Here is an 11531-nt window from a genome sequence, read left to right as displayed (position 1 = left end):
AGCTAAACATGACAAATATCTGGTCAGCAAATGTCAGAGCCACGGCATTACTGCCAAGGACGTCCGAAATGCTCAGAACTGTGTAATAGGCCTCATTGGTAAAGATGTAGATGAGTGTCGTAATTGGTATAGAAATCCCAATGGCCAGGGGCAAATTTCTTTCTGGGTTTTTTATTTATTCTGTTGCAAAATTAAGGGTGTCCCAACTTGAGTACGAGAAAGGGCAGAGTACTCTGCAAGTGCTCAGAATGTCCCTGGCACAATTTAACAAGGCCCATGACAATGATGGCAATGAGTGCCAGGACCAGGACATAAGTGAACATGTCCTGCACACGTGTGCAGCCATCAATATGAGAAAGGAGGATACAGTGGTTTGCCAGGATGAGATGCAGCCTGCTTTTATACTCCATTTGGACCTGGTGGTGGATGGCAGACAGGTGCCGACAGATGCAGAGATGTCTTAAAATGTTTCTATACAAACAGTTAAAAATTAGAGGCTTTGGTCATGTCAACCAGACCTGGGCTTGGAAGGCTGAAAAGTTTTCCAGTCAAACAATTTCTTAGGAAGACATCCTTTCCCTAGTGTACTAGTTATCCTGGTGGTTTGGGAGACCAGTGCATTGCATATGGAGACATCAGGCCGCACAAAAATCTCACGTTGTGGAAACACATTGTTTTGCTTGAATGACATTCAGATTTTCTCAGGAGAACCACTGGTTTTGGAGCTACTGAGTCCAATCCTGGCTCTTGTGGGGGAGGGGCATGCAGCAAGGACTGACAGCTAGTTGGCCCAGGAGTTGGGGAGGACAAATATCTGGATCTGAGATTTGAGTGAGCAGTAGAAGTTGGCCAAGAGGGCAAAAGAGAACGCCAAGCAGAGGGGATGGCATGGGCAGGGAGGGGGTGAGGGTGCAGGGCTCACCTGACAAATCCTTTATGGTGTTTCATGTGGCAGGAGTTGAGTCCAGGGTAGACCTGTGTGGCTGCTATGGGAGTTGAGTTTGGCACTGACTGCCACAGAAGGTGCTAGAAAGCTTGAAGTCAGGGAAGGATGGGATTAGATTGACAGGCTGGGGAACAACAGCAACCACCATGTGGTGTGGTAGAAATTTCTGGGCGATCACAAAATGCCATTCTTTTTCCTTCTGGTCACACCGCTAGACTGTTTCCCAGACTCTTCTGTGGCCAGGTGAAGCCATGTGATTGAGTTCTAGTCAATCAAATATGGAAGGAAGTGGTATATGCCATTTCTAGGCCTACCCCACAAACCACCCCCTGCACAGTTCTCCACATTCTCTTCCCCCATTGGCTGGCTGGTGCAGATGATCTGAGGACCTAGGTGGTGGATCTCCAAGATGGAAGTAGCCTGGCTCCCTGAGTCACCATGTGATGAAGGGCCTGCTCTGGACTATTCTGTGAACAAGGAATCATTTTTTACTATGTTAAGCCACTGAAGTGTCGGGGTTACTTGTTAGGCACCTACTCTGACTAATGAGAACCATAATAAGAGCTGCTAGTTGTTGGGCACCTGCTCTGAATTGAGCAGTGTACTAAGGGCATTGTCTCACTTAACCTATGCACCAATTCTATGGGGATGGGTACCACCATTAGCCCACTTTTACAGACAAGGAAACCGAGGCTGAGAGGGAACCTAGGGGGCACAGGTGGAGAAGCTTGATCTCCAAACCTGGACCCAAGTGCCAAACTGTGCCCTGCTGGTAGCCAGTTTTAAAGGAATGGATTGAAATTGGGTGCGGCATCAGACATAGAGAACAGACTTGTGGTTGCCAAGGGGGTGGGTGGGGAAGGGATGGACTGGGAATTTGGGTTAATGGATGCAAAATATTTTATATAGAATGGATAAACAACTAGGTCCTACTGTTTAGCACAGGGAACTATATTCAATATCCTGTGATAAACCATAATGGAAGAGAATATGAAAAAGAATGTATATCTATGTATAACTGAATCACTTTGCTTTACAGCAGAAATTAACACAACATTGTAAGTCAATTATACTTCAATTAAAGAAAAAAAAAGAAATTGATTGAAGCAAGAAGACCAGATGACCTTTTGTGACTTAGCCCACGATCACAAAAGCTGTGTGATCCTGGGAAACTTAACCTTCCGGAATTTCCACTTCCTCATCTGTAAAGTGGCTGTAATAATAGTACCTACCTCATGGGGTTGTTGGGAAGTTTAAATGAGATAATACATATAAGGTACTTAGACCAGCGCCTGGCATGTAGAAAGTGCTCAGTAAATATTAGTTCACATAAATACATATTCTGAATCAGCAGGCACTGGTATTGTGCTTATCATGTGTCTGACTCTGTCATAAACACTTTATGATCTTAACTTATTTAAGCCACACAACCCGATGTCATTGGTACCACCACTATCATCCATGCTGCACGGGAGAAAAAATAAGGTGCAGAGAGGGTAAGCAACTGCTCAAGGTTACTCAGCTGGTTCACGGAGGAGCTGGGATTGAAATCCAGGCAGCCTGTTTCCAAAGTCCACAGGCTTTACCATTGCCTCTGCAATCTCCAGAGATGGTCATCCGTCTACACCCTCAGTCCTGGATCAGCCTAACAGCGTGAGTTTGTGGAGGTGTCGGGGCCTCAGATACAAGGAGGTGTCCTTAGAAGTCCATGGAAAAATCACTGAAGATGAGTTTCCAGTTACTTCCCATGTGTGGTCCTGATCTGGCGGGGCCCTCCTCGTGTTCACTCACACACGTGGGTCTCCTCTGGGCCCCGGTGGTGACCAAGGGAGCTGGGGATCAGGGCCCTCCATCTCCTGCTGGGGCAGACCTGGAGCCCTCCCCAGGTGACGCAGCGAAGCCGACACCTTTTGCCTTTGTTGGCAGAAAGCTCAGCAATCCTTGACCACCCCCTGTCCTACCCAGTTAAGGTTAAAAACAGTGTTTCCTCTCCGGGGCCTCAGGGCCACCTCCTACTGGGCTTTATTGCTTTCTTGACACCCTCGGGAGCCTCTGTAGCCCTTTAAAAGGGGCAGAGCCTGTAGTGGGCTGGCAGCCCCCGTCCTGGAGATAAGAGTGTCCTGTCTGGGAGAGCAGGTGCGGGTTTTCCAGCCAGCACAGGCCAGAGTCCCGTCCTGAGTCACCTCCGCCCTGATGTCTGCAGAGGTGAGTACACTGCTGGCCTCTTCCTCTGCAGCCTGGCCATCCAAGCGGTTGCTGAGAATTAATTCAAGATTGGGGCACTGGGGGGCTTCTTTCTGGGCTCTCCTCCCATCTGTGTCCCCCTCCGTTTCCCCCACTTCAGGCAGCTGCATCCATGTGTGACCTGGAGTTTGGTGGCGTCAAGGTGAAGGAGCCCAGCGATGGGGGCAGGTGGCGTGCGTGCTGGTACGAGCAGTTTGTGCAGCCCTGCCTGGTTGAACTGCTGGGCTCTGCCCTGTTCATCTTCATCGGCTGCCTGTCGGTCATCGAGAACGGGACCGACACTGGGCTGCTGCAGCCGGCACTGGCCCATGGGCTGGCCCTGGGCTTGGTCATCGCCACGCTGGGGAGTATCAGGTGGGAACAGCTCTGAGCACTCCGCCTCGTGCCAACCTGGGGAGCCAGGGGCAGGGAGCAGAGCTGTGGGCAGGGACCCCGGGCACATGCCCAGGATCCCGAAAGCAGTGTGGGTAAAATGTGGGTTGGGGGAGGGGTCAGGCTGCTTGGGTTTGAATCCTGGCTCTTCAGCCTGTGAGCTCTGTGGCTTTGACTAAGCCACTCCCCAAACCCAAACTTCCCATCTATGAAATGGGAACAGTGGGAGTATTTTCTAAATCTTATTTCTCAAGCCAACACATGAAGGAGAGAGGCCGGGTAACTCGTCCAGAGTCCCATGGCAGAGCCAGGAGGCAAACCCAAGCTGTCTGTCCTAAACCCAGCATCTCCTGGGGGAGGCACGAGGATGAAACGATGTGAAGAGCTTAGTCCATAGTAAGTGCTCAATCACTGTTGGTTGCTGTGTTATTGTTACCTTTAGGATGGGGTTTTGCTCCAGCCTAGGGTAAGGCAGAGTTATGCAGAAGAACCCACCGGTGGGGCAGGGAGGCCTGAAGGGTTCCCCTTGCATAGCCCTCCCCTGGACAGGAGCTCCACCGGGAGGTCGTGGGCTCTCAGGAGAACCAACTGCAATGACACGTCTTGGATGGAGTGTCTGGCAGGGGCCTCTAGAACCTGGTTGGTCTGTATTTAATCTCACACAGAAAATGGATCTGAGTAAGGAAATTGAAATACTGTTTCCTAGAAAAACAGAATGGAAAGAGAACTTTAACATTTCTCTTTAAATATCTAAGGGAAGCTGCAGGTGGGATGAAAAACACAGAGTCTTCTGTTCGATGATGGGTCTGGGGTTGAAGGCAACCTTTGTCACTGCTTAGCTGGGTGACCAGGGCAATTAGCTGAACCTCTCTATGTTCAGTGGAATAAAAGGGGATGATAATAGCTGATATTTATTGAGTACTAACTATATGCTAGTACTGTATATGAACATGTATTAATTATCTTTGCAGCAGCCTTTATGAGGTAGGGATCACTGAGGCACAGAGAGGTTATATAAGTTGCCCACGGTCATACAGCTCTTCGGTGGCAGAGCTAGGGTTTGAACCCAGGCCAGCTGGCAGGAGAGAACATCGCTTTGCGCTGCAGGAGACTGCCTATCTGGAATGCCAGCCTTTTATTCAGCCATCTGTTTTTTGTCAAGAAATATTTATTCAGTACCTACCGTGTGCTCGGCACTGACTCTGAGGTTATTGGAGCGCCCGACACAGCACCTAGCACCAGAGTAGGTCTTCAATAAGTATTTGTTGAGCAAACCATGGATGAGTAAACTAAGAAGGTGTCTTGATTGTTTTACTGTTAATGAGTGTGAAGTGTCCCAGCCCTCTCCTGGTCGAGCCACACTCTGAGTGACAGTGTCTCTCCCCGTTTGGGCTGGGGGACCTGGTGGCGAGGCTGACGGCCGAGAGGGTTCTAAGTCTCCCTCCTGCAGGAGGCCGCCCCACCTCCACCTTCACCTCTCTGCTTTGGCAGAGCCCAGGCTAAGCTTGGTCATGGACCTGAATTGAGGCCAAGTAAGCCTGGCTGCCCCTCTCCCCGCCGGTCAAGTCTGAGATGAGCTGGTGCTTCCTGATCCTGCAGGAAGCTCACCCAAGGGCCTGTGCACAGAGCTGCACCGGACAAGTTGGGGCAGCTGGTCCTGAAACGTCAGCATGTTGGACAAAGTCCCTGTGTCCAGAGCCAGGGTCCTCTGTCCAGTCTCAGCTCCATTGTGTCCATTGGGTGGGCAGGCCCATTGGTGGGCTGTAAACATCTGGGTTGACATGGGGGGGCCTTGGGGTCGCTGTCCCTCTTATTGGGTGTGTCATCCCAGGCACCAGGGGTATTGGTGAGCCAACCTCTCAGGATAGTTCCTTCATCTGAGTGGGACTGGATAGGATGCCAATGGGGGTAGCAGGGCACTGGGGGGCCCTCTAGGCTCCGGGGCTTGGACTGGTTGAGCATCTTGGTGAAAAGGAAGGCTCTTGGCCCATGACCTCTGGAAGGACCAGCCAACTTGAACCAGCCCTTTGACCTAGGTTCGACTTTGTCTAATCCCCTTCACATCCCAAACTCCAGATCCCAATCCCAACTTAACCATGAACCTCTAACCTCGATCCTGATCCCCAGTGCCATTTCCAGGAACCTCTAATCTCAATTTTACAGGCAACACTAGTCACACTTTCAGACCAAAAGTAGGAATTTTACTGGCTGAGTTCCACCAATAAAAATTTTTATTGGTTGAGTTCAGCCAATCAGGAGCTGTTGTTCAGGGCCTGGTTTCTTCTAAGGGGAGGCCAGGATACCTGTCTTGGGCTGTGAGTTTGAAGCCTGGGGTCTCATTCTGACCCGTGGCCACGGCTCTGAAGGGCTGGACGCAGCTCTTAGGGGGTGTGGAAAGAGCTGAGGGACAGTTTCCCACCGTATTCTTGTCTGCGCCACCCTGGGGTCTGGGTGTAGGACAGGAATGGTGCTGCCCTCCCCTCCCAGGCTCTCCCCCACCACTCGGCACCTCGGGGAAAGTGGGCGTAACTTGGTGCCTGTTTTCTACCTGGGCTGCCCTTGACGGACTCTGGCCCCGCAAGGCCATCTGGGGAGGCGGTGGGGCTGCTGGGACCCAGTGCCTGGGCCTTGGCCTCACGACTCCTTCTGCTTTTGTGGGTGACAGTGGTGGACACTTCAACCCTGCAGTGTCCCTGGCAGCCATGCTGGTCGGAGGCCTCCACCTGATGATGCTCCTTCCCTACTGGATCTCCCAGCTGTGTGGGGGGCTGATCGGGGCCGCCTTGGCCAAGGTGGGTGATCCCCCAGGGGGCTGGGCTGGGGGCTTTTGCTCTGACGGGGCTGCTGGGGTGGGTGAGGGGCAGGGAGTGGGGACTGTCCAATTCTTTTTTTAAAAATTGATTGGTTGATTGATTGGCTGCATTGGGTCTTCATTGTTGCGCATGGGCTTTCTCTAGTTGCGGGGTGAGCGGGGGCTACTCTTCATTGCAGTGTCATAGCAGTGCGCGGGCTTCTCATTGCGGTGGCTTCTCTTGTTGTGGAGCACAGGCTCTAGGCGCGCGGGCTCAGTAGTTGTGGCTCGCGGGCTCTAGAGCACAGGCTCAGTAGTTGTGGCGCACGGGCTTAGTTGCTCCGAGGCACGTGGGATCTTCCTGGAGCAGGGCTCGAACCTGTGTCCCCTGCATTGTCAGGCGGATTCTTAACACTGCACCACCAGGGAAGTCCTGTCCAGTTCTTTTCCTGTTGTCTCCAATGGGATTGGGTGGACCTTTCTACCTCGGAGGGGACAGTCAAAGGGCCTTTGGTTTCCTCCAAACCCACCCTGTTCTGTCTGTGTCTGGACACAGCCCTCCCTAGACAGACCAGGAAGCAGAATTCAGGACTCAAGTTTTCTGTTCCTGAGTCCATTTCTAGATTTAGACAATTCTGTTTTTTTCATTCAGTCATTCATTCACTTCATTCATGCTACAAACATCTCACTAAGCACTGTCTGAGGGTACAGGATATACAGGGTTATTCTTGAGAAACTCCTGAACTAACTTCTCTGTGTGTTCTCCAGTTTGCCTGCCTTTAAACTGAGTTACTCTACCTTTAATGGGAGTTAATGCTCAAATTACTGGAATCCTCCCATTCCGGTAGGAAGGCTAGCTCTTCCTGTCAGCCACAGAATTTCTATAGCTCTACACGTAACTCCACGGAAGGACTTCCCTCCTCCCTCTTTGCCTGCCTGACTTCCTTTTTTCCTTCTTTCCTTCTCTCTCTTTCCTTCCTGCTGTTCTGAAGTCTCAGCCAGGGACCCTTCAAATTGGAAGCCTTGCTTGGCTTGTGTTGGGGGTGGGATTGGAGGGAGTGGGGAGGTGAGAAGGGGTGAAGGGGACACCCTGTTAGCTTGCCTGGGGTTTGGTCTGTGGCTCTAAGCGCTGCCCATTGCAGACTTTGGTCTCGAATCCCATCTTGCTGTCGTCCCTGCCCTGGTCTCCCTGTGCCCCCATTTGAGGCCCTGCTCCCCTGTCTGTTTAGAACGGGGCCCGGACCTTGCTGCTCTGATTCCCAATGGAAAGCAGTGGTGTGACTCTCCCTCAGGCCTGGTCACTTGTAAACTTGTCCAACATGATGGAGACCAGTGTGGGGCAGCAGTGGTCATTCACTGGGTGCCCTCCCCCCTCCCCGAGCACTTGGTAGAATCCTCTCATTTAATCTTCAACTTGACTAGAAGCCTGCATCAGTCCTTAAAGAGCACTCCCCACCTGGGCCCAGGGCTGTTACCATGACCACGCCTACTTCACGGAGGCGGAAGCAGAGGCACAGAGAAGGCAATAATTTGCCCAAGTTCAAATGAGCTGGGGAACAGCTGAGCCTGGATTTGAGTCCCGGGTCCAGAAGCTTGTCTGCACTGCAGTCTTCCCTCCCCAGGTGTCGTGATGACCCCAAGGCCGATTTCCTGGGAAGCCAGTGGGGCTTAAGCTTCAGGGCTCTTCTCATCCCTTCGAAGGGGCCTTTTAGGGGGCTGGTAATGTGTTTACCTGGGTATATGTGTTTGCAAAGTTTGTAAAAATAAGGTATTTTAGTATTCTTTCTCAAAGAGGGTCATATAAGTTACATACCCTTCAGGCCTACAATACCGGGAGCCACCGCTGGGTTATCCCCATTTACAGAAGAGCAATATGAGGCTTAGGGAAGTCCAGTAGCTCAGGCAAAGCCGCACAGTAGGAACTGGTGGAGCTGGGATGTGGGTCCAGATATGTCTGACTGCACATTGGACAGGACCCTCCCCTGGCTCAAAGGGATGGGGCCCCTCCTGTCAGCTCCCAGCTGTCTCTCCACCCCCAACACGAGGCTGAGCACTGCTCTCTGCAGGCGGTGAGTTCCGAGGAGAGGTTCTGGAACGCGTCTGGGGCAGCCTTCGTGACAGTCCAGGAGCCCAGGCAGGTGACGGGGGCAGTGGTGGCAGAGATCATCCTAACGACACTGCTGGCACTGGCTGTATGCATGGGCACCATAAACGAGAAGACTCAGGGTCCTCTGGCCCCATTCTCCATCGGCTTCTCTGTCACCGTGGACATCCTAGCAGGGTGAGTGCCCCTTGGCTGTGGGACCACAGTGCTCAGCCCTGGGCCGAGGCTCGCCCCTGGAGGAGGGCAGGTCTGCTGAGCTTACCTGAGGGTTACCAATAGAAGCCACACAGGTAATGTAAACGGGGGAAGTGGGCTGGCAGGAGGCAGACAACAGGGAATGGTGGGGACTGTGGCATCTAAGGAGGCCACCACCACGCACCTCTGATAAGTTATCGCTGTGTGGGAATATGGGCTTGGGGTGACCCTTCTAATTTCATTCTAGGGAAGTCAGAAGACTGGATTTTTATGTGAATTTTCTACTTTTTGTAGTATCAATAAACCATTTCTGTGGACTGTGTTTATCCTGCCAGCAGGCAGCCAGGTTTTAGCCTCAGACTTAAAAGAGCTTCCACACCCATTGTCTCGTTTATCTAGAGCCTCTCAGTAGGCTTGGGAAGGGATTAAGGAGACAAAGGATTATTTCTTCCCTTTTATATATGAGGAAACTGGGGCTCAGAGAGGACACAAGTGACTTATTTAAGGTCATTGGGAAGTGGCAAATTAAATGAGAGATCTGGGACAAGGGCCCCTGCTAAATATAGGGGATGAGGGAGCTCCTTCCTACAGGCCAACTCCTTCCTTTCCTCTTGGACACAGGATCAAGTGTAGCCTTTCTCTCCTCTGCCTCCAGCCCTAAGTCATCCTCTGGGAGGTGGAGTCTGGGGAAATGCATGTGCAGAGCTGTGGCAGTGCTTTGATGCCTCCTAGTGGCTTTTGGTTCACTTACAAGCCTACTGACTCATCCAGTTGGCTTTGGCTGCTGGCCACAGGTGGGGCCTGTGAGGGGTGAGGCCTGAGTGAGGACCCCAGCTTGAGCGAATGGGGCAAGGGTACAGACACTGGGACTAGAGAGGTGCTGTTGGGGGACAGTCCCTCTTTGGGAGATGCTGGGTCCCTAGCTTGTGGTGCAACAAAGGCCTCAACCAGGTCAGCTAGATTAGAGTTAGCACTTGCACATGAATTATAGGAGAAACATGGGCTCTATATGCGTTTCCTCATTCACTCCTGACAACAACCTATGAGATATGTACTTTCCTCTCAGCTGAAACACAGAGAGGTTAAACAAAGGTTATAGCTAGAAATGGCTGGGCTGGGTTTTGAATCTAGGTCTGCTTGACCCCAGAGTTCATATAGCTGAAAACTGCTTACTTTGCCTTATCAACTCTGGAGGAGGAGTAGATCCATTTTCCTTCCTGCCATCACTGAACAGGCACTACTTGCCCATTCTTCTAGAAGGGTGTGTGGGCAGTGGCAGACTGTAGGGAGGACTCCGGGGAGGGGGTCAAGCCTTTCACTTTGGAACCTCCCACACTGCCATGATATGGTAGCTTAGAGGGGGTTTCTGGGTAGCGTGTGACTTAGGCCTACTTGGGGAAATGAACTTGGGTGAGTCGGGGCTCCTTGGCTGAGATTCTGCCGACCATTGTGGCTGGGTGTTTGCAGGGAAGCTGTGTCTGGAGCCTGCATGAATCCTGCCCGTGCCTTTGGACCGGCTGTGGTGGCCAACCATTGGGACTTCCACTGGATCTACTGGCTGGGCCCACTCCTGGCCAGCCTGCTTGTAGGAGTGCTCATCAGGTAGAAATGTGACACAGGGTCATGGCCCATCTGGTGGGCATGGTGACAGTTCCTAGAACATCCAGGTCTAGAGGGCTAGGGTCTCGCTTGGGTTTGGAGAAGAGAGGAGGAAGCCTTCTTCAGAGGCAAAGATGATGGCTCTGGGACCTTTGGTGGCAAGTGACAGAAATCTATCTGAACACAGCTTTCATCATAAAGGGGAACTCATTGGCTCCCATAATTGAAAAGTTCACAAGTGGCCCTGGCTTTGGTGGGAGCTCAGACAGTGTCTTCAGGGCTTGGTCTTTTTAGGCTCTACTGTCCTCCGGGTAGATTTCATGCTTAGATAGGCTCTCCAGTAGAGGCAAAGATGCCCACCAGGCACTCCAGACTTACATCCTAGCAGCTTAATAGCTGGAAACAGAGGAAACAGAACAACAGCTCTTACAAAGGTCCTGGCTCTGCTGTTCTCTGAGTTGGACTGGTCCAGCTTGGGCCATGTCTACCTCTGAATCGATCTCTGTAGCCATGGGGCCAGGCACTCTTATTGGCTATGTCTGGAGCATGAATCTTATCCTGGAGTTGGGGTGAGGTCAGCCTCATCTGAACAACTGTATGGACTGAAAGTAGGGGAGGAATAGCTCCCCACAGGGGTGTTGTACAACTCCAGGGACCCTATCCACATAGAACACCATGTTAGTGGTGTCCCCAAGAGCATGCATGTCATGAGATGCCAATAAGACACAATGTGAGCAGTGCTCCCTGGAGCTGGGCAATGGGTAATAAGGTTGATAGTGTTATCAGAAGGATAATATCTGCTCGACTGCTTCTCCAGCTCTCTTCTTGTGAACCTCAAGGATCCAGAGTGTCCTCTTTCTGCTCCAGGTTGTGCAGGGATACAAGTAGGTACAGTGCCCGCCGTCTGGACGAGGACAGGCACTGGGCTGAGCTGATCTAGACTGCTTGCATCGCTGCCTAACTGCAGTCCTGGCTTAGCCTATGGATTAGTGAAAAGCATCTGATGCTTTCAGAATGGTAGAGATGGGGATCTTCAGGAAAAGGGTGAGAGACCCAACAGGAAAGAGTTTCTCCCTCTCCCCAAGGAGATCTGGCTGTTGAGGCTGGAGAGGCTCAGGATGGCATCTCTCTGGAGAATTCTGGGCCTGGAGACATTTGATGGAGGGTTGGGTCTCTCCCGGAGATGCAGAGACCTCACTGGGCCACCATTTTTGTAGGTTCTTCATTGGAGATGGGAAAACTCGCCTAATACTAAAGGGGCAGTGAAGCTGTGATGGTGG

The 11531-nt window shown here is 51.8% G+C and overlaps 1 protein-coding gene across 1 annotated transcript; it reads left to right on the top strand.

The window, feature by feature from the left end:
* Positions 1-3302: 3302 nt before the first annotated feature.
* Positions 3303-11517, top strand: AQP8 (aquaporin 8; the record flags this gene model as incomplete). Its single annotated transcript, XM_082644525.1, has 5 exons — positions 3303-3544; positions 6228-6354; positions 8420-8634; positions 10120-10254; positions 11469-11517. 5 exons carry the CDS (start codon positions 3303-3305, stop codon positions 11515-11517), a joined length of 768 nt encoding a protein of 255 aa, XP_082500651.1.
* Positions 11518-11531: the final 14 nt, after the last annotated feature.

Source organism: Mesoplodon mirus (assembly GCF_964341445.2).
Source record: "Mesoplodon mirus genome assembly, chromosome: 15".
Lineage (NCBI taxonomy): Eukaryota > Metazoa > Chordata > Mammalia > Artiodactyla > Ziphiidae > Mesoplodon > Mesoplodon mirus.
This window is presented reverse-complemented; position numbering and strand designations above follow the sequence as displayed.